The sequence below is a fragment of the Castanea sativa genome, chromosome 6 (genome assembly GCF_040712315.1).
Source record: "Castanea sativa cultivar Marrone di Chiusa Pesio chromosome 6, ASM4071231v1".
Lineage (NCBI taxonomy): Eukaryota > Viridiplantae > Streptophyta > Magnoliopsida > Fagales > Fagaceae > Castanea > Castanea sativa.
This window is the reverse complement of record NC_134018.1, coordinates 49,007,722-49,031,846: the sequence shown is the minus strand read 5'-3', so window position 1 is coordinate 49,031,846 and position 24,125 is coordinate 49,007,722. Positions and strand designations below refer to the sequence as shown.

The window sequence follows — 24,125 nt, the reverse complement described above, 5'->3', positions numbered from 1 at the left end:
AAGGTCGGGGTTCCCCACCGACGAAGCAACTCGGGGATCTCACCCCGCCCGGGCCGGAAGGAGTCTCAAAATTGTCCCCGTACACAAACACATATCTGGACTTCCAGGCATTCGAAGGACGAAGGTAAGCCCTTGACGATCCCGGTTCTTCTCTCCCAAAGTACTAGCTCGTAATACCCGTACTCTTTGGACTCTTTTTAGACGGTATAAATATACGAGCTCGTTTACCTTAATCATATCCCGTTAGCGTCAACCATATTTCCATACAAACCCTGACCACTATTTCCACGAATTGGGCATAAGCCGCCCGGGGCAATCCCCGATATGCCAGAGCTCCATCACAAACGGGTGGACGGGGAGCCTAAGTCCACAAGTGAAAGCGGCCTCATAGAAGCACACTTCACCGGGGAAAACGAGCAAGCCCCGTCGTCGTCTGGGGCGACGAACACGAACCCGCTCTCCCGGGAATTGAAATCTATCCCTAAACCGATCGACGGCGGTTCGAATCTAATCCGCACGCTCCACGAGGGCATGGAAAGCCCTAACCTCTCTAAAGTCGACGGCCGTATCTCCCTCCATATGATCGTCGCTAGACGACAACCCGCATCGAGGTCACTAGACCTAACCTCCGACATCAACTTAAGCTTCTTCACCAAATCTTCAAACCAATCGACGGACTTTCCGAGCAATGGGAATAAATCACCCAAAACAACACCTAAACCGCTACCCTCGAAACAAAGCCCCTCAAATCGGGGAAAGCACCTAATGACCCTCCTAAGCGAGCAAAAAGAAAAGAAATTGAAGGACAAGCTTCCCTAACCTCTAAATTACCGACCATGAACTTCCTACAAAGAAGAATACTAAGATTCCCACAGAAAGAAGGGAGAAACAAACAGGGAGAACCACAAAAAAAAAAAACAAACAAAAATCAGATACTTGCAAAAAAGAAAAAAATAAAAAAGAGAGAGATTGAAGAAGCTTACCTCGAAGAAAGCAAGGAGCCCAACAGCCAAGAGCCAAAAAGGAGCAAAGAAACGTACGAGGAGGATGCTTAGAGGAGAAAAACTGGAGTTTGGAAGGAAATGAAAAAGTAAAGTGCAGAGAAATGAGTTTAAAAGCCAAAATAGAAGTGAAAACCGAAAATCGGCGGGAAACCCAAGGGTCAGTCCCTTTCCAACCACATCACGCCACGTGGCCACGACCCACGTAACGCCGCCATAACGCATTCAATGCGGCACGAAATCCTAAAGGACAAAAAAAAAAAAAAACTGTTCGGCTTCCACGATCGTCACTGACGACCATAAAGCCCGGGGGCATCTGATGGTACTGACGAATACATAACTGACGAGGATAATTATAGACGAAGTTGCCTTCACAGACGAACATGACCAGTATCCGCGTCATCAAAAAGAATTAATGCCATTCAATGCTGCCAATAAAGCTCCAACCGTTACAAGACCAGCTGGACGAACCGACGGGAACGCATTAAAGTCCATAACTCCACCAGAGACGTTATCAGGGAGTCATTAACACTCCAACGGCTACAATCTCCAAGGGTATATAAAACCCTCACAACACCAATACAAGGTACATAAAAAAACAACATCACCACCTGAATCATTTTTTCTGGTATTTCAATCATTATCTTCTTCGATACTGACTTTATCATCGGAGGCGTTGTGGCAGGCACCACACCGGTGACCACTTGAGTGAATTCCTGCTCCCACAGGTTCGTCACAGTACTTTCAGGAGCCTTCTGGACGAGTCCAAGCAAATCAACGAGATACTGCTTCATCACTGACTATTGCAAAAAAATTTGCAATTGTGATACAGTGCAATTCTAAATGTAGAATCATAATGTAACTTAATTGTAAAACCAAAAACGTTATTTTATTCTCCCACTAAAGCTCTCTGCTCAACACTCTCTCTTTCATTTCTCTGTCTTCTTTTCTTTCTCTTGCTTTTGTTCTACAACTGCTCTCTCCTCTCCTCAAATCGAAAACTCCATTTTTCTCAAACCCAAAACCCCGTGTGGTGGTGGTAGTGGCAGAGGTAGGCGTGGATCCTCCAATACGACGTCATCTTCCCTGTAGTGGTAGCCTAGGTTGTGTGGCAGTGGTGGCGGAGTGGGTTTGTGGTGTGGGTTGATTTGGGTTGTGGGTTGATCTGTGATATGGCACGACGGTGGCAGTGGATGTAGGTATTCGATGGTAGTGGGTAGTGGGATTTTGATTTGTGTGGGATTGGGTTTTGGGTTAGTGGGTGGCGGCGGCATGGTGGGTTTGTGGGTGGGAGTGGGTTTTAAAGCTTATCTTCTCAGGCTTTGGACTTTGAACTTTGAAGCAATTTCTTGCACAAATACTCATTTCTGGGTTCTTGTGGTGGTCCGTGTTTGGTGGATTTTTTTGTGGTGCCGTGGGTTTTTTTTTTTTTTGGGTGTATGATCAATGCCTAAAGGAAGAGGTGGGTATGGCTGAATTGAGTATGGATTTGATATGGATGGTGGCTGAATTCTATCTCTGCTCTTTTTTTTCTTTGTGAGTATGGCTGAACTGGCATTAGAGAGATTAAAAAAAAAAAAATCAAGGCTTTTTTCAAGTTGCAGCAAGGTGTGTATTGGTGAGTGGTTGTTTTGGGTTTGAGTTGGTGGTGGGTGGATGAGAAAGAGAGAAAACGGAGAGACGAAGAACAGAGATAAAGATAGAAGAGATAAGACAGAGAGAGAGAGAGAGAGAGAGAGATTTTTATATTATTTTATTGTATAATATATATTATTTTAATGTGTTGTATATGTAAAAATAAAATATGAAATATTGAGAGTATTATAAAATAATATAGTATAACTGATAAAATAAAATTTAAAATGAAAAAATAGAATATCTTTTGCATATGGGATACAAATGCTGTAATAGATCTTCCAAACCCAAGTGTACGTACAAATTGGAAAAGATTAGTAAATATATCATGTTTGTGATGTGATATTTTCTCAACAGAGTCTGGAGTTTCCAAGAAGACTGAACAAAGCCGCCATGCGAGTCCCTATCCACCATCAACTTCTCGACAACCACAATCTTATTTGACTGAGTGACAAATATGTCACATACAATTATTAGCATTTCGTGTTGTGTACGGTAATCTCAAACTTAAAAATTTAAAACTGTGAATATGCATCAAACTTAGCCATCAAGGAAAACTTGAATTGAAAACAACTAAACTATATAGGTTCTAATCCTACCATGTGTGTGGGTGGGTTGAGAAGCACACCTTACAAGTTTGAGGGGGACAAATTTTCATCATATGTCGCTTTTGTGATTAATATTAATAGTTCCAACTCCCAAACATTATGTTTGACTTAACCAAGGGCTAGTTAGAAATTTATCTTTGAAGGCTAGTCAAGACTTAATAATCATATTGATTCACAAAAAATGTGTCTATTTATGTATGTATAATCCTCTCATCAATGCTCTAATGAAATTTTGTAAAAAGATTGAAGAGAGTTAGTGTAAGACTATGAGAAAATTTGCACTGAACGATGAGTTATTTTGGAAGGGACTAGAAAGTAGAACATTGGAAAATACATATTAAAAAGAGAAGCTAACAGTAAAAGTGAATAAAGTTGTGGGCTTGTTGATGTGTTGGGAGGAGGAGAGATGGAGGAAAGACTGAAAAAAAATCAAAGTAATTAAGTAAATATGAATGAAACAACTAGTTAAAGACACATGAGGGGCAGTTAGTTTCATTTGGAGGGGCTAGCTCTAACAACAATTCTGAATAACCTATTTTTTAGCAGCTATAATAATTTTTTTAGCATTTGGGGGGGGGGGGGGGATGGCCTCCCATTGTAAAACGTAGCTCCCCCCGGACTTAACCAAAAAAAGAAAAAAAAAATGTTTGAGAGCTAGAGATACCCATAAACCATCTATGGATAGATTTATGGAAAATAAGCTTAATGCATTTACTTTGTAAAAATGTGTTTGGTTTGTCATATTATTATATTACAGTATAATATTATATTATTGTAATATTACATTAATGTAATATCAATATTATATAGTTTAAAAATATGATGAAATTAAAATGATGTGATAATATTTTATAATTTTAAATTATGATAATGTTAAAAAATTAAAATAAATAAAAAAAATTTAATTTTAGATTACAGCGAACTAAACCTCGTAAAATCTTACGCCGACGGCTGTCTCCAAGTCCCAAATGCTGTAACTTCTTGTACATGGCCCTGCAATTAATACTTGGCAGTTGGCAGCTCATTACGAATTAAAATTTTCATACGGCTAACAGAATTGATGTGACATTCAAGACTGTACATGGAAATGAATTTGTCAAACTACAATAAGTGCATGTTTTCATGTTACTAAGAACGTACATAAAAATTGACTTAAAGCTTATGCGCGAAGTAACGAGGCAATACGGTGGGAACGACTTTATATTGTCATTGTTACGTTAATGAAGTATGAACACGCAATTGTTTGTTTCCTTCTCCAGCAAGAAAAAAGTAAAATGTGAAAGCCGAAAACATTATCCTTTTATTTTTTTAAATAAGCTAACTTTTGCGTTTTTGTTTCACCTTTAACAAATAAAATATTGAAAATTACGAAAATATTAACCTCACCTGGCATACTATTTAATATAGACCTAATTCATTGCAATCATTTTGTTTTTTGGTTAGTGTTCAAACTTTTTGGCATACTATTTAGCGGAAAATATCTTGTAGGCTCGGTATATACGCTCTTAGTGAAACTAACACGTGGGTCTCATTAATTTACCATTCTGCCTTCTGGTTAGTATTGAACTTTTGAATTGACGTACTAGTTAGGGTTGAGGTTGTGGCCAAGCTAACTTATAAAACCTTATGGGTTGCACCCATAGCTTGAGTTGGTACTTTTAGTTGAGATCCTTTGATAGTAAGTTAAGGAATAATATTTTTCACAATTGCTAATGTGGTTTATTGTAAATTAATATATAATAAAATTGGTGTTAATAATAAACTTAAATAAAAATGATATTACTCTAATTATAATGGAGTGATTATGAAAAAATGTTGTGTTTTTACTTTTTAGCAGTTCTCAATAGTCAATCCTAAGAAAATGTATTTTAAATGTATTATTCCTTTTCTTACAATGAGTCAAAGGGACTTTATTCTCTGGCTTCGAATTAAACTTTCCCTATGGAAAAGTTTGAAGTGTCACCGAGTCAAGAAGCTTTCAACTTTCCCTAGGTTTAATTATTTTTTTCTTGATGTATTTTTTAGGTTTAATTCTTTTAGTCTAGTAGATATTGGTTAGATCGCTATGTATACTACGAGGTGAATTTTCCCCTTCTCTTAAACTCATTTTAGTACAATCCAAAATATCAATCTTCAAACTTTATCAATTAATTAGGTCGTTCTTATTCTTTGGATAGCTGAATAATATGAAGCTGTGAACCCAGGGACTGTTTGGGACTATATGTATCCTTTAGGTCTTTATATTTGTCCGTGTGATATGATTTCTTGTGGGGCTTGAAATAATGAGAGCCGCACATTACATTGTTATAGATATGACAGTGTGGAACTCAAACAAGCTAGCAAAGCATAGAAACAAGTCATAAAAATAAAATGAGATGCGTACAATTTCATGACCACAGGATCACATGGATTTTCGTGATAGGGTATACCATATGTGGAATGTCATAATGACACGCCCTATAATAGAGGGTTGGTCTTTTGACGAAATGAAACACTCTGAAGTTTGAGTTTGCTTTATATTTTGACCATGGTTGGATTCCATTAATTTATTTTGGTGTTATTAATTACACTCTAAAAATTTAAATAGTTATAATTAGGCAAAAGTGTTATAAACATGGAATGAAGCACCAGACAGAAGATTTAAACTTCTATAATAGAGGTTGCTCTTTTGATAAAATGAAGAATAATATTAAAGATACAAACTATTTTACAAATTTTTTTACAAATTGTTGATGTGGTGAGTGATTATTGATAAATGAAAAAGTGATATTAATTGTGGGCTTAGATTAAAACCAATAAAAGGTTGGTCACATCAATAAATTTGTAAAAATATTGTAAAATAGTTTGTAATTGTAACATTAATTACTCTAAAATGAAATACTCTGAGGTTTGAGTTTGCCTTACATTTTGGCCATGATTGGATCTCATTAATTAATTTTGGTGTTATTACACTATTAAAAACTTTTAAATAGTTATAATTAGGGAAAAGGTTTTACTGCATAGCAATTGCTGCAAATGCAGGAAAATCTTTCCCTATAATTAGTGTCTTTTGCTTTTACTCATTTACTTATGATCATTTGTCCTACAGGAAAGGCTTAACTTCAATTGGGAAGAAATTAGGATTTCCACAGAAGTTAAGTGCACATGAATTCATGGGTTTAATTTTGTTGGCCAAATTTGAAAAAAAGAAATTGCCCCAAAAGAGAAGAAAGTGGGGGAGTTAACAATATTAACGATAATTTAAACCTAAAAGTCTAAAACAAGGAGCTTCTTCGTTTTCATGATTCTCCTTTTTGCTGAATAAATAAACAATAATGTTAATGAACAAGAGAGATCAAAGTCTAAGAAGGGACCAATCCATCTTAAATAAGATATAGAGAAAAATAGAGAAAATTGGAGTGGAAGGAACTATCAGTCCAAGTTGCCAAATTGTAGGCAAAAGAATCAGCCAATGCTTTTTCTACTCGTTATTCATTAATATTTTTTTTTAGAAAACATTAATATTATTTGATTGATAAGGTATTAGAAAAAAACAAAAGGTATCTATCGGTATCACTTAGCTGAAAAATATTATCTTCATCATTATCCTTAACATTTTTCTTTACACCATATGGAATTAACGGATGAGTCATCATCATGAGAGACATTGATGAATCAGTTGGGGGTAACTATTGCTTTCAGTGATAATAAATACATTTATGCAACTATTTTTTGGGTCTATATTCATTATAAGGGACGCCTCTACTAATTTAGATCCTATGGCAACTTAATATAAATAAATTTTACTTAAACATGGTAACTAATTTTTTTTAGAACTTCACAAATCTATACTACTGTGGGGAATAGAAATTTGATAAGGCTACATTACCACATGTTATACCTGAGACCGAGGAGGCCACTGCAGTTTCGAGGAGATCACGTCCTCGGACGGTAAGAATACTTCAGGGACACATTACTAAAGGAGGTCATACTGAAAAGAAGGAGTTTCGGGGAAATGGCTGGCGTAGCTGCCACCACATTTAATACTTCCCACCAAACCTCCTAATCGCATTTATGTGGAGAAGACCTCTAAACAGTGTTGCATTGATTGCCGCAACTCATAAGAGGTTTAGGAAGGTGTCTGATGGGATAAACACTCAAGTGGTAGCCTGGTCGACTAACAACTGGAGAGCCAAGATCATCTAAAGGGAGCTATATAATGGAAGAGACCCTCTAGAGGAAGGGGGTCGAAAAATTTATAGAGAAGACACTATAGCAGCTAGAACTGAAATTGTATCCCAGTTTAAAAGAAATATATTTAAGAACTACTCTTCTCGGATTTTGGCCGAGGTGTGATTTTCTTCGCATACAGCTTAATTTTCTTTACTTTCCTACTATCCTTAATTCACTGTACGTGTTGGTCATTCCATTGAAGCCCAGCCTATAAGTCCACTCTCGAAAAATTCATTGTGCTGAGCTCTTTGAGCCCTAGTCCTATTACTTTTTGGGCCTAGGATCCAAAACCCACCCTTACAACTACTACTAATTAATAATTAAATTAAAATTGTAATTATATTATTTGATTTACTTAGATAAATTGGTTTTTGATTATGAACTTATAAAAAATAGATTCACTAATCTTGTATTTAAAAAATATACATATTCTTTACTATAAAATGGACTATTTATATTATCAATAAATTAAAAATAATAATTTGCATCCTTATGAGATTATTTACAAACTTAATTACACAATGCTATCCTAAGTTTTTATAAATATATATATATATTTTTTATACAGGTAAACATATAAACATAGAGTATCTTATATACTCAAATTGAACCTTATATTAACAAGTTTTTATTTTCTTAAAAACAAATTCAAATTATTTATAAATATCTTGATTTATATATTTATAGCCATACAAAATGTTAGAAGGATGACAGAACAAAAGGCTTATTTAAGGACTCTTGATTTTGAAGCATGAGATCTACGATCGTATAAACAAAATAAATAAAAATTATAACAAAACCATGATAATTGATCAATATAAACATATCAAACAGGTTATTATAATTTTTTAACTTACAAATCATTCCGAAATGGACAAAATTTATCTCCAACTTGGTCCAACTAGAATCCCACTCCATACATATATGGTTTGATTTCTATTTTTTATTTTTTATTTTTAAAAATAAAACCCAATTTAACCATAGGTGGTGTGGGATTTAGTTGGATCAAGTTGAAAGAACACGTGTCATCATTTTAAAGTGATTTGAAAGATTTCTCTTCACACTATTTTGATAAAATTTTTTGTCATTCTATAATATTTTCCCTCCAACTTGATGAAATTTTAGCCATGAATTTTAAATGATTTAGTCGTGACCATATATTTAAGTTAAATATGGTTATAGAACTTCCCTGAACTGAAATGTGATCTAAACGAGTTCAATTCGAAGAAAAAAAAAAAAAACAACAACAACAACGTGAAAAAGCCACAACAACTGGCAACCATTCCCTGTAAAAAAAAAAAATTTTGTCCTTCTTGGTGATTCATATTAGCTATTTCGTTCATTGATTCCACTGAAGCCTCAACCTACCAGCTGAACCAAATGTTAGACAAAATGAGCTACCCTATTTTGCCAGCAATGTCTAGTTTTAATGCACTGTACCATTTCATGCTATAATTCATCAGGTTTGGTATTATAGTGCCATCCTTTATAAGTTTATACAGCCATTGTTCTCTTCTGGTGGGTATTGCGAAAATTGTATACTAGTATTATTGAATGGTTGCCATTATTGTTGAACAACAGCACCTGTGCCCATCAGCAACCCTAGGCAAAACTTGCGGGAGGATTTAGTGGAAGAAAAGGCAACCGTAAATAAAATGTATTCAATTCAATTTATGGGACTGTTTTCCTCCCACCAATATTATGTGTCCTGTTGTAAAACATTTAATAACTAGGTGGGCTACCTACTTTTAATTTTAACTACAGTGAGAATAGAATTGTTGTAGATTAGAATTCTCTTCACTTACGCTACTCGGCCTCCTTTATTAGAGGACTAACAAGTGACAGGTAGCAACATTTTGTTGATTGGGACTTTGGGTGACCATAGTTATTATGTACGAGTAGTCATGACTAGTTAGCTAGCATATAGCTAGACTATAGATTTTGGATAAATACGTACTGCATAGTGCATACCGACTTTGTCATAGTCTCCGAATTTCATAAATATTGCTTGTAATCATAAATAATAAAATAAAATAAAAATTAAAAAGGAAGGTGGAAAGAACAAACTACAAAGCAAGATGCGAAGGAATTGGAATTCATGACGGAAACCAAGGCAAACAATAGAATTAAATAAATTCCGATATAAGCACTGGTTTTAAATAACATACATTCTATATGAAAATTAAATGAATTTGAAAACATTAAAAAAAAAAAATAGAGAAGAAGAAGAAGACAAATCTTGGCTTCAAATTTGTTTGGAGCTATAAACTCCATTGACCAATAGGAAAGTGATATTTGTTATTGTCATTTGCAATGCATATGAGCAAGTAAGTCATCTACGAGGCACATAGCAAGACACAACATATGTTATCTTTTGATTGATATGTTATCTTTAGACAAAACTTATTCTAATATTTTACAATATTTTTACAACAAATTATATATGGTACTTTGATACAAGTTGTTATTGGTGGGGCAAAAAAATAATTTTAGTGATAGATTCAAATTATAACTAATACTAACTAATCACCTATGATTTATTATAAAAATATTGTGGATATAGCACTTTTCAAAAAGAATTTACATGAAACCTACTATCCCCAAAAAGTTCTTCTAATTTTGCATAAGATAGAATCGTATTCCATGCATAATACCAAATAGCTCGTAGTTTCATGATATTGTCTAGTTTCTCCCCTCCCCTATTGAAAAATTATGTTGAAATCCCTTGATTACCACCACCATAAAGAAGAAGAAAAAAAGCTTAAACAGCTTAAATTTGCATTCAGACTTGAATTGAGTGATTTCTGAATTCTTTAGTTTTCAATGTAAATTATTAATGGTATGTATAGGAAGTTAGGAACCACATATTATTCTTTCTTTCTTTCTCTCTTTCTTTTGAATTAAGATAATAGAAAACCACTTACAATTATTCTTTGGCGATGCTTTTTTTTTTTTTTTTTTGGCTGAATCTTTGCGCAATGCGTTAAGTCGGTATAACCATCTCATTCTCATAATTCATCCCAAGTGCCCTCTCCAGGAAGCTCAAAATGCATGTCATTATCATTCTACATGCTAATCCACCAAACCCCGAACAAAAAAAATGTTAGGTTTTCTGACCTCCTAACACCATCTTACTATATCCCTATCCTATATCTAGTTCCAAAAAGTCAATCTGCCATGCATAGAAAAGTAATAAAATAATAAAGAAACGAATCCAAACTGAATGTTCACTGAATACAAAATAGGTTTATATTTGTGAGAGTAAAAGTAAAAACAACATTACTCGCTATGAAACAGTTTTATACGTACACCCAAGGCCCAAAGCTCACCACTATGTACCAACGGTCTAATCCCCAAATCATATTCAAAATAACAACAAACAAGAAAAGCATGAAAATTAAAAACAACCCGTCAAGCCAAACAAGGCCTTAGGAGTTCATTTTACCTCCTCTTGTTCTTGCTTCCCAGTAACAAGGCAAAGTAAAACAAAATCCTGAACAAGAATCCCCAAGCCACAGTGACCCACAAGCAATTCCATTTGCTCAAATCAGTGATCCCTTGTTGCTGCAAAATATCTGTGCCCGTTGTCAAACACGTTGAGCTCGTGAGTTCCATCCCTAGCGTGTTGCTCATGCTACTCAAAAGTTTCAATTTCATGGCATTTGGGACGGACCCAAGAGGCGTGTTGTCGAAAATCTGAACTCCCTTAACAAAACACCTCGTGGGGTTACTGAATTCGTTTTGTAAAACACCTTCATAGGGGTATTTCACCAGAGAAATATAATGGAACCAAATCCAATAACTCGGGATTCGATCACGGTTGATGAAAAAGCCACTGAAGAGTAGGAAATAGGCCAAGATCGCAACCACAATTGTGTACCCGAGCATTACGTGCGGCACAACGCCTGATAGGAAGGTGACGAAAGAGTTTCCGGCCCAGAACGAGGCGAAAATGATCAGAAAGTAGAACAAGAACCCGGAAAGCCCTCCGTCTAGGCCTACTGCCCAAAACGTCGTGGCGGAAAACGCCAAGGCGAGGAAAATCAACGATGGCAATGACACAAATGAGTGGGAAAGCACGTAGGACGATCTTCTGTAAGCGTTGTAAGCTGTTTCCCTCATGAAAATGTACCTTTCTTGAAGAAAAACTGGCAATGCATCGGCACAAGTGTAGTATGTGGTTGACATGGCGAAGGCGAAAAACCCTAATCGCTCTTGAACGCCTTTTGGCGATTCGTCGAGGTGCCAAAACATGGTGGCTAAGATAAAACCAGTGACCATCACAGCGCCCAATCTGATACCGAAAAGCTCCGGCATTCGACGAGAGTTCATCATCGAACGCTTGGCCAGCACCACCATTTCGATCCATAACGGGTTCGCGAACCTTGGCACCATTGAAGAAGGACTAACATCGTTGTTTGTGGCGCCTGAGACTAATTTTCCTCGTGAAATGCTTGCACTGATTGCTTCTTTCATCGATAAACCGTGTCGATCTGAAGCTTCGGAGTTGCCTGCAACGTTGTGCTTCTTCATGTTCTGCCATGTCTTGTTGAACTCCACCAAGCTTCTAGTCCCGCCAGGAGATCCTTCAAGCTCGCGAATTAGGTCAAGTGCGAACTCAGTCCGGTTCTCACTGTCCGGTATCGGGTGCCCGAAATCGGCGAAATATTGCGGCAGATTAATCGGAGAGCCACTGTAAACGGTTTGTCCGCGAGATAGGAAAAGCAACCGGTCGAGCAAACCGAGAATTCGGGAACTCGGCTGGTGAACCGACATGATCACAATGCTTCCACTCTGAGCGATTCTCTGTAGAACCCTCACCACCATGTACGCGCTAGTGGAGTCGAGCCCTGAGGTCGGCTCGTCGAGGAACAAGAGAATCGGATCGTGAATTATATCGATACCGATAGAAACTCGGCGGCGCTCACCTCCGGAAACGCCGCGGTGACCTTCGTCTCCGATGATGGTCTTGGCGGCGTTTCGGAGACCTAGCTGGTCGATCAAAGCCTGAACTCGCAGTTTCTTCTTGGATTTTGAGAGAGTTCGAGGCAAGCGAAACTCGGCTGCGAACATTAGGGTTTCTTCGACGGTTAGCATTGGGAATAGCAGATCGTCTTGCATCACGTAAGCTGAAATCACCTTCAAGAGCCTCGACTCCAAAGTCTCGCCGTTCAGAGTCACGGTTCCTTTCAAGCTTCCCTTAGCGATTCGGTTCGCCAAAGCGTCGATCAGAGTCGATTTTCCCGAGCCGCTAGCGCCGAGCACGGCGAGGATTTCGCCGTCGCGAGCTTCGCCGGAAATGTCGTTGAGCAGCGTCTTCGTGCTAGTGAAGAATCTGTCCCCGACTTCCGGCTCGGACATTCTCCGGCGAGAGATCAGCGACGGCAAGCTCATCTTCCGGCGGACTTTGACGCTGTAAGTCAAGTTGCTGAAGGAGAGCACGAACGGTAACGGACGAGACTCGATGCTCGGGTCGCTGAGATCGAGGACCTGGTGCACCGGAGTCTCGTTGCCGTCGCCGGTGGCCTCTTTCTGAACATCGCCGACTTGCTTGAGGAAGTGAGCGAGTGTGGGCGACGCGCTGGTGTTGGCAATTGAGGAATCGCTGCGATCCATTTGAGGAGAGAAAATCGGAAAAGTGTCTCTCACCGGCGAGAAATTCTCCGCTGCGATACGAGACGACATTCTGGGTCTGTTGGTATTTATATGTAGTAGTAGTGTGAGTGAATAATAAGAGTGACTAAGAGATAGATAGGGAGAGTTTCGGATAGAGATGGGTGAGTTTAGCGGCGTGTTTGGCGTGGAGTTCTGGTTTTATAAACATGCGTTGTAGAAGCTGTTTTTGTTCAAGAAGTGAAAAATGTGATTTGGGGATTTCTGCTTAATGCTTACAGGAAAAGAAAGAACCAAAAACACTTTTTTGGATTTGGGGTGTGTTTTTGGTTTGAGTTCTGTGTTCTTATAACCCAAGCTTATAATACCTGCGTTTGAAATTGAGAGAATGAACTATGTATTGGGGTTTATATGTTTTTTTAAAAAATATTTTTGTGGTTTTTTTATTTTGACAGAGGGAGGTGAGAGAAAGGTGACCAACAACGCCTAATCAGTTGTCTATACGTCTAGATTTTCTTGGAGAGAAGCAGAGAGAGAGAGAGAGAGAGAGGAAAAAAAAAAAAAAACGTGGTGAGATATGGTTGGTCAGTTAATTGACACGTGGCTTAGTGGGTATTTAAGAGAAGGGTCAAAGGCTGTTGTTTACGCTTTACATTTGTTAAGGGGTACATGAAATTAGGTTGGATGTTCATCTGCTATTGCGTAAGCTAATTTCAAAAAAAAAAAAAATTTTTTTGATAAGAAGCTAATTTCAATTTGGTCATCTGGGAAAGCCTAACTTGTGGGCTATGACTGCAGCTTAATGCCACAGCCTCCGATTGTGAAATTGTGATTTTGATTAATTATTATATAGTATTATGTATTTACGGAGTTAGTTTCAATTTGGTTTATATACATACAATAAAAAAAATTAAAAAACAATAAATAGTATTAATTTATGAAAATGATAAGTCATTAAGATTCCTGGCCTCTAGTACCATTAAAGATATTTTTATTTTTTCATTGGTATCACCAATTGAAAATGTTATTCACAAATCTTGATGGAGGTAGTTGCATGACAGTCATATAACTTCTGCATCATGATATTAATATTCCAACTAACATCAACTAATGAAATACCATCGTATAAGTAGTTATTATTGATTAGTGATTTAGTCAGATACTAAAAAGATATCAGTTAATTGGTCCTCATTGTATGTACTAATAGTAACTATGTGTATATTCAATGCAGAAGGTGATTTGATATTGAATCCGATTCCCATTAGAGAGAGAAAGAGAAAATAAATAAATAAAGAACATTTGATCTAAAGACTATTGGCATAAAACTTATGAAACAAGTACTTTCGAATAGATGAAATTGTTTCCTCATTAAAAAAAAAAAAAAAAAGAAGCAGAAGAAGATGAAATTGTATATGATTATTGGATTAAATTTTAGCATCTTCTTTTTCCTCATAAGTAAGAAACAAAGGGTGAGGTTATAAGGTTTTTCATGTCTTGCCTTACCTCATCCAATGTGTCATGTGTTTATATACGTAATTTAATCTCTTAATACTCTTTTTATTCTTGTTAGTGTTGTGTTCATTTCATTGGAAAAGAAAATTTTCTTCAACCCATCGCATCGTGCTCCCATCATGTGCGGGACACTCATGATCTAATCCTAATTCTTCCCGTTGCAATCCTTAGAATGTGTGAGTTGTGTATTACTTGAACCATAATTGAAATTTATGTACTTAAGAAAATGTAAAAAGTCGAGTACTCAAATTAAATAAAAAGTGTAGAAGTGTACAAATTTCCCAGGTTAAGTATGCAAAAAAGTCCACATAAAATAATGTATTTGGGACTAATCTGATTTGATTGACTTTTTTCTTTTTTTTGGCCTAGAGATATTCTTAAGGAATTCAATTACTATCTCTTTAATTAAAGAATTTAAGGAACTTAATTTTCTAGCTATTAGTTGTATCTCAAAGTTGGCAGACTAGATTGGTCGATCTATAATAAGGCATTAATGCATGCATGGGCCATTGTCCAAACTTTAGTTCTTTCTCTCTTTTTTTTTTTTTTTTTTTCTTTCGCTAAGCAACTTAGTGTTAGGTTTAACAAGTGAGCAGAAACAACAGTGCTTCCATTTTGACTTTTGGATGTAATTTTTGTAGTTGTATGACTATTCTTTGAGTTAATAATTGAAGAGGTGTCCTTCCTTTCAGCATACATTTAATTTCTTTCTGGTGTGGGTTTTCGTTTGGAGTGATAAGTCTTGCACTGTTATACCCCAAAAGGATTTCTTAAATGTAAAGCAATCCAGCTTGCACCCTCTTGACACTTTGTTCATAATTCACGACAACAAAGTGTTCCATCTGATTGGTGCAAACTCTAAGAAGAGACATATTTTTAATCCATTAAACTCCACATGAATTGGGATTTCTAGAAGCCTTTTTTAATTATATCCCTTCTTAAGAGAAATCTTAGTCTGTAATCTCAAACTGCTGAACCAAATAGTTAAGTATATAATACATGTAAACTAGTTAGTTAAGATTTAAAAGATTAATTCATCATTGATTGTAATTTTAAATCTTTCAATGAATGTTTTATTAACTTTCTTGGCATGTCTTGCTGTATAAGGACCCTTTGCTTTGTCAGAGCCAATCTTTTGTGAGTTTTGTCTGTTTTTGCAATCTCAACTTTTTAGATACATTATACTGATATACCATTAAAGTCACACACGCATAAAGTCATCGCTCTAGCTATAACCAAAGACTCACAACTTATTATGAGCACACGAAGAAGATGACAAAGGAAAGTTAAGCTGGTCTGACCCATTCAAAGTTTCAAACTGCTTCTTGTAATTGAGTAATTATTGGGAAGTTAGATGGGCAACGTGTACAAAACTACAAATGCAATGCAAGATACTATTCCTTAGCGAACCTATAATTAATCTACAGGGGATTGCTGTAATTTTATATCTGAATAGTAGAACCTGTATATGATAATGATCCTGAGTTTGTCAAGTTTTAGTTACCAATCTGTTACAGTGCTCCTTGATTCAAATGTATGCATGGATTGTCATTTGTCACTGTGAGACTTCTGCCTCCACACTAAGTGTGAAAATTATAAACTGTTACTTTTATTGTTTGGATGAAAAACTGGAAAGAAAAGAGAGGGAATGCAAGTTTGACTTTGATAATTTTGTGTAGGTTTTGACAGGAATATATAATGCACCGGATCCAATGAATAATTTCAACTGACTTTGACACAAATTGATGGATTGTCTTTTCTTAATTCCTAACAAAAGATATATTAATAGTCAATAATCAGAAATCCAGGATGAATATATACTTCATAAAAATGAAAAAAATCATGATTGACAGCCGAAATAAATAAAAGGGTTATACTATAATCTATATATTAGACATTAAAGTATCCATTCATTAACACACACCATTTGCCTTGTAAGAAAGGGTAAGTTATTGAAAATTCATATTTGAAGGTTGAGATAAATAAAAGAGTTATACTATAATTTATATATTACATATAAAAGTGCCCATTTTATTAACACACATCATTTGCCTTCTAAAAAATGGTAATTTTATTGAAGTTTCATGTTTGACAATTGAGATAAATAAAAGGGTTATATTATAATCTATATATTGGACATTAAAGTATCCATTTATTAATATACATAATTTTCCTTGTAAAATAGAGTAAGTTATTGAAAATTCATGTTTGACAGTCGGAGATAAATAAAAAGGCTATACTATAATCTATATATATTACACATTAAAGTATCCATTTTATTATCACACATCATTTGCCTTCTAAAAAAGGGTAAATTAATTGAAAATTCATGTTCGGCGATCGAGATAAATAAAAGGGTCATACTATAATCTATATAGTAGACATTTAAGTACCCATTTTATTAACACACATCATTTGCCTTGTAAAAAAGGGTAATTTTTTTGGAAATTCGTGTTTGACAGCTGGCAAGATAAATAAAAGAGTTATACTATATATAATCTATATATTACACATTATTTGCCTTGGAAAAAAGGTTGAGTTAAAAGACACAAAGAGCACATTTTGATTATTTGATAGTAACTTTTTATTTTATATACGTACAAGTCTGGTATCTAATGTAGATAGGCCACCGCCCCTTACCGAATTACAAGCTAACACACACCTATAAATCGAAGGTGCTGTAAAAGTTTCCCAAGTCAAAACAGAAACATGGGCGCTAGCGTATCCATGTGCATGAGCATGGAACATATGAAGATGATATGGCCCATTGAATTTTCATACGAAACTCTTAGTCAAACCTCCTTTTCTACCACACTCTTTGCAAAAGTGGTAACAACATTACCAGTCTTTGTCCTACATTTCTTCTCTTAGGACTCTAGCTTTTTTCAACATGGGCAAGAAAAAGAGTTCCACAAACTCAAAACCTTCAATCTTCAACGTATGCCCACACATCGATCATCTAAACTTTTACACCACAAAAAAATGAACCCAGTTTGTGAAAAGTATAAATGCCTGAAAGCTGAATTGAGGTAGATTCTGAATGTCAGACAAGTAAAGTTACCTCAGGTTCAAGCCAAATCCGACCCAACACAATCGTCACCCCATATGATATACCCATGTCATCTATAGGGTCATAAAAAGTTGACAACCCCTATCAAAAAACTTGTCCATCCCTAGATCGTTCATCATTCTCTAATGTGCCAGTGCCCATCATTCCTTATAGCAACACTTACTAGGAATGACAACGGATTGGGTTCAGGCCGGGTTTCTTTATACCCGAACCCGACCCGCGAGTCTATACCCATTATCTGAACTCGGCCAGTTTAATAAACGGATTTTTTTATTTGCACCCAGACCCGCCCGCCAGGTCCCGAGGGCCCCATCCCGTAATGCTCAGCCCAAAATCACAATTGACAAACACTCAAAATCACAAATACAGCCTCATCATGATTCACAAACCCAAACTCACAAACACAAAAATCACAAAATCACAAACACAAATCATAGAAATCATTGAATATACATGTAATGAAGCCAAAAATTAAATAAAAATAATTACATTTTCTTGCCATCCAAACGGATGCCAAGATCTAAATCATCTAACAAACCAATCCATACCCAAAACCCAAGAAATCCTAAAATTTTTGTAAACCCAAAGGAAAAGTAGCAAATCTAAAAAACCCACCAAAAAAAAAAAGTAACAAATTTTCAAATCGGCGATTGCTGTTGGCGGAGCGGTGTGGGATCAGCGATAGTGAGAGTTTTGACTTGTCGGCGTCAAGGACTTAAGATGATTCGTCGGTGAAGAATGTTTTTTCTTGGATCTTGTTTTCTGGGCTTGGTTGGGGCTGTGGTGGTGAGAAGAGAGGAGAGTGAGTGAGGCTTGGTTGTGGCTATGGTGGTCAGAGGAAAGGAGAGTGAGTGAGAGTAAGAGTGGGAGAGGAGAGTGTGAGAGAGGGAGAGGAAAGTGGGTGGCTGGGCTGGATGAGATGAAATGAAATGTTAGGGTTTATAAGTATGTGTGTGTGTGTGTATGTGTGTGTGTGTGTGTATATAGTAGGGTTTTTTGGTAATTTTAGTATCAAGTGGGTTAGGTCCGGGTCTGGGTTCAAGCCAAGTTTTGCAAAAACCCAGACCCATTTCGGGTTTTATTTTAAAAACCCAAACCTGACCCTATTGTTTATTGGGTTAGGTAAAACCTAACCCATTAAGGTCGGGTCAGGCTGGGCCAGGTACTTGCGGGTCGGGTAACAATTACCATCCCTAACACTTACTACACGTCAAATAATGTGTGACTAACCCACACGAGAAGCACTGGGGCATGTCATATATCATATGCAAGTCATGTAGCCTCCATAAGCTAAGTTGCACTGACATGGACACGGATATGATATGGATACAGAGAAACAGTAATTTTTGAAAAATAAGGATACGACATGGCGTGGATACGGCAATTAGATAATTAATTAAATTTTATATCTAGGCATATTTTTTAATATTTTTAGACATAAAAGTAGAATTTAAATTATGTAAGAACTACAAATAAGTAAACTAACACCCAAAGTAGTACAATAATACACATAAAATGTTTAAGAGTACAAACCAAAAGTTTAAATAGGCTACATTCAACATCAAACTACAATATCCATTTTAGTATCCATAGAGGAGCAGCTGACTTAGTTGATTTTTCACTTTCAATATTCATTTTAGTAAAATCACCTACAATATTTAACTTTAATAAATAAATAAAACTATAGCAAGACACACAAAAACAAAAATCACTAAATTTATAATAAACATTATAATTTATAAGGCAAAACAAAAGATTGAGTAAAGAAAAAAAATTAAAAATTCATAATAAAAAGTATAACACAGTGACACTGTGACACTGAGAGTGAGATTAAAATAATAATAAAAAACGCATTATAAGTTATAACTTATAAGTAACAGTACACCCAAATATCTGAAAGAAAAAAAAAATAGAGAGAGAGAGAGAGAGAGAGAGAATATAAGAGGTCAGACATGTTGTCCACGCTGAGAGAGAGAGTCATACTCGGACACCGGAGTGTCGGAGCCACGTCGGAGTTGTGTCGGAGAAGCAAAAAAAAAAAAAAAAGACACTACTCAGACACCAGGGTTGAGCGAGTCATACTAGTTCCGATGTCCGACACGTGTTGGACACCGGTACGTCGCCAAAAATGACATGTCAGTGCAACCTAGTCCATAAGTTTCTGTAAATTAATGAACCCATGTGAGAAGTAGGGCATGAGAAGAAATTACTAATTATAGGATAAATTTATGCCATGAATTGTTATAGAATAATGAGAACTAAAAGGCAAATGCATTAGCGTTTAGTGCCCTGACAACTTAGGTGTGCGTTTGGGTTAAAATGAAAAATGAAAATTATTTCACTATTCAACTTATTTTTGGTACTATTCGTAGGCCCCTACTGTACTATTTCAACTAACTTTTACCTTTATCTACAGTATTTTCAGCGATAATTTTTCAGTTTCAGCAAAATAAGCGGTATCTAAATACACCCTAGGAATGACAACAGGATAAGATGGGGCTAGGTGGGATTAATTAAGGGTGCCCAATCCTTGATGCAAATGGGGGAAAACCTGCTTTGGAGGTAAGCTGGACACATTAGGTTTGGAGCAAGTTTGTAGGGCCAGCTCAAAAAACTTGAGGCTTGAAGTGGGTACTTTTATAGGTGAAATATTTTTGTATATTTATATTTCAATTATTTAAATTTTTTTATGGGAAGATCGGAAGATTTTTTGTTTCTTTTTCTTGAGTAAATGATGAGAGACTTTTCTAAATGAGATAGAGAGAAAAATGCACATGAAGGATTTGTTTGGGATCCGCTTATTATGCTAAAACTGAAAATTTTTGGCTAAAAGTACTATAGATAAAGGTAAAATTTAGTTGAAATAATACAGTGAGACCCATGAATAGTACCAAAAAATGCAATAAGACCCATAAATAGTAACAAAAATAAGCTGAATATTAAAATAAGCTAACTTTTCAAGTTAGAGCCAAACACGCAAGAAGTTTTTAATTTTTAGCTAAAAAAAATTAATTAAAAAAAAAGGTATGAATTATAACTCATTTTAGGTTGTTATACAAGTATAGCATTACACTTAAGGAGTAAAATTATGACGAATTATTACTATTTGTAACCATAAGCAATTTAGGAAATTGCCTAGGGGTTGAGCCAACATTACAGATTAGAGGTATTTTGCAATCACTAGTTAGATAATTTCAACATTAATGAGATAGATATGAAAAAGAAATATAATGAGCAGTAGAGAAAGTGCCAAAAAAGAGAAAGTAAGTGTTTTAAGTATGATATTAGAAATTATAGAATATATAAAAATATTAATTATAAATTTTAAAAAATAAATTATATATATAATATAAATAATTAATAATCGAAATCTCTCTCTTTCTCTCTAACTAACACATGGGTAAATAAATAAATAAAAAGTTAACAGATTCTCTAAAAAAAGTAATTGATTTTTTAACAACTTTTAAAAATATTTTAAAAAAAATTTTATAAAAAAAAATAATTAATTTTTTAATAATTTTATATATTTCCCATAAAATCGGTATATATCAAAAAAATTTCTAAAATTGTCTATTAAAAAATCAAAAACCGTTAACCAAACTCATAAATAAATTTCAAAAAGTCTGGGAGACATCCCCCGTCTACATGTGCATAATGTGCTGACTTGGACAACACTACTCACAGCTCACTAGTGCAAAAATATCTTGTGATTTCACTTGGACGATCATACTCATCATGTGGGCTCTCCCGTATTAAAATTTTAAAACGCTTTGATTTATTACGAAAATGGTCCTCTCGTAGACTGATACTCAATGAGTAGGGACACTATCTCTCTACACCATCGACAGCACATCCTTAAACTTCCCTGTCTACCAAAAATGGTTAGTACTTGGGTAGTCTCACTTTCTGGGACTCGAAATTTGGCAGCATTGTGACAAAGAGAGCAGCAGAGGTCGCTGTTGTATGCAAATATATAGATGAAGAAGAAGGGGTTCACATGCTTAACAACGACATCTAATAAATATGAACAATAAATATTACGTAATACACAGTCATGAGAGCAAGCTTTTCTGGTCCAAATTAACGTGTAACAGTTAATACCAAGGCCCCAGCTATAATACAAAGTAGAACATGGTGGGTATGTGGTAAATCCCATTGCTTTTGATTTGACCATGTAGTGTCGGTGATTTAAAACCCAAAAAAAAAAAGAATATGGTGGCAGAGTTTAAATCACCGACACTACATGATCAAATCAAAAGCAACGGAATTTACTACATAACCCACCAAACCAAGTTGTAACTTGTAAGTAATAACTCATCCTGTAGGAGGATCTGGAAGAATAATGCAAACTCCATTTATGAGTAAATTTCTAGCAAGTTAAAATTTCATAAATTGAGGCCATTTCTTTGTGACGACATTGATGAACAAAAACTTCATTTGTCAATAAAGGGAGAGCCATAAGCGACCTTGGAAGTCAAACAGCTAGTCCTTTACAAATTGAATTATGCATGTTAAAGAACAGACAAGAGTCCTTTTTACAATTATGTTAAAAGATACTACAGTGAGTCATAATTAGATCTGTTCATTTTCTGACCGCTTATCAACAAAAAAAAAAAAAGATCTGTTCATGGACCAGGCAGGGAATGCAAACATTAAGATTAAACCTGTAGGGCCCAGGCCTTGCTTCTACCTTGGGCCTCAATTCAGCTCCTGAGCTGGCCCAAAACGTTCCCAGGCACAAGCCCAATAACTGACTAAATATAGTAGTAATCTAGTTCAAGATTAAGAAACTCAAAACATTCAACTATCTTTTAACAACTTTGAAGTCAAGGTGAATATTGCATAATAACCTATCCTTGGGCTCTTTCTATTTTTTTACCCTCCCAAGTTCTCAAGCTATAAACTGAAATTGCAAGTAAGATTTACGCCAAATAAAAGTAAATAAAAAAAAATTATATAAAATGGGACTATTTGTTATTTTGTACCTAGGCCATACGTGGCCCAAAAATTTAAACAGGTTTACAACTTATGCCCATCTCGGCTCATAGAGCCTTAAGCCCAAGCCCAAGCCCGCTTTCAATGAAGGCAGGCTCCGTGAAGAAAAAGCATGTAATATCAAATAATATTACATCAGTCATATCAAAATCCAGTAATATCAAATAATATTACATCAATCCCGGAATTCCCCATGGTTTTTGCACTCATTGACCCTAACACAAGGTGGTGGAATGTCAGCTTAGTTAGAGCAACTTTCCTCCCTTTTGAGGCTGAAGTAATTCTAAAAACACCATTAACCTACAGTATGCCCGAGGACAAACTGATCTGGCTGGGTAATAGCAGAGGAGACTTTACGGTGAAGAGTGCATACCATGTTGCTTACAACTTGATGGAAGAAAGAAAAGAAGGTGAGTGCTCCTCTGGGGACCCCTATAAACTACTTTAGAAGAAACTTTGGCACCTGAATCTCCCCCCAAAAGTCAAAATTTTTGCATGGAGAGTCTGTGCTTACGGCCTCCCCACTATGGAAGCTATTTGCAGCTGGAAAATCAGCAACAATTGGAGCTGTCCAATTTGCAAAAAAGCCCTCGAAAGCATCAACCATGCCCTTCTATGCTGTGACTTCTCCTCTCCTGTCTGGAATCTATGGCCTGAAAACCCCCTAAATACAAGAGAGATTCGGTGGTCCTTCATTGACTCAGCCATGTTCCTCCTTTCCCATCATCCCCAGCATGACCTGGAGTACTTCTTTGGAATTGCTTGGGCTATCTGGTATAATAGAAACAAGGTGGTCCACGAAGGAAACTGCTTATCCCATCAACAAGTCTGGCAGATTGCAAAAAATGTGGTTGAAGACTCCTACAATGCAGCTGATTGGGACTTCCCCCAACTGAGGCCTCTTCCCACCAAATGGAACCTCCCCCCTCCAGGTTTCTTTAAGGTAAACGTGGATGGAGCAACTTCGAACCTTGGGGGGAATTCTAGTGTTGGAGCAATCATTAGAGACTACACCGGCCAAGTAATAGCAGCCAGCTGCAAAATCTTGAAGGCGGGTTACTCTGCAGACTTGGTTGAAACCTTGGCCTTGCTTCATGGTGTCATGCTAGCTCAAGAATTGCACCTCTCTCGTGTCTTAATGGAGTCTAATGCTCTTGCCGTAATCCAAGCCGTTAATGACAAGTGTACAGGTTGTAGCTCAGGTCATATCATCCAAGTCATCCTGCAAAGTCGCAATTCCTTTGAGTCCTGCACTTTCCAGCATACCTCTAGACAGTTTAATCAGGTGGCACACGAACTAGCCCACTATGCTCGCAGGGCAGAATGTTCCCAAGACTGGAGAGGGGTTACTCCTCCCTTTATCGCTGCATTAGTCCAAGCTGATCAGTTGTAATATCTAGCATGTTGGCTCTGCTTCTGCAGATTATTGTATGACTATTCCTCTATTTTAATGAAAGTCATGCTTCCCTTTCAAAAAAA

General features: G+C 36.2%; 2 protein-coding genes across 2 annotated transcripts; one reads left to right on the top strand and one right to left on the bottom strand.

Annotated features, from left to right (window-relative positions):
• Window positions 1-10,667: 10,667 nt before the first annotated feature.
• On the bottom strand, window positions 10,668-13,453 carry LOC142641469 (ABC transporter G family member 6-like). Its single transcript, XM_075815910.1, has one exon. It carries the CDS (start codon window positions 13,139-13,141, stop codon window positions 10,898-10,900), a length of 2,244 nt encoding a protein of 747 aa, XP_075672025.1. The 5' UTR covers window positions 13,142-13,453; the 3' UTR covers window positions 10,668-10,897.
• A 9,719-nt stretch (window positions 13,454-23,172) lies between these two features.
• On the top strand, window positions 23,173-24,039 carry LOC142640112 (uncharacterized). Its single transcript, XM_075814206.1, has one exon. The coding sequence runs from the start codon at window positions 23,173-23,175 to the stop codon at window positions 24,037-24,039; it is 867 nt and encodes a 288-aa protein (XP_075670321.1).
• Window positions 24,040-24,125: the final 86 nt, after the last annotated feature.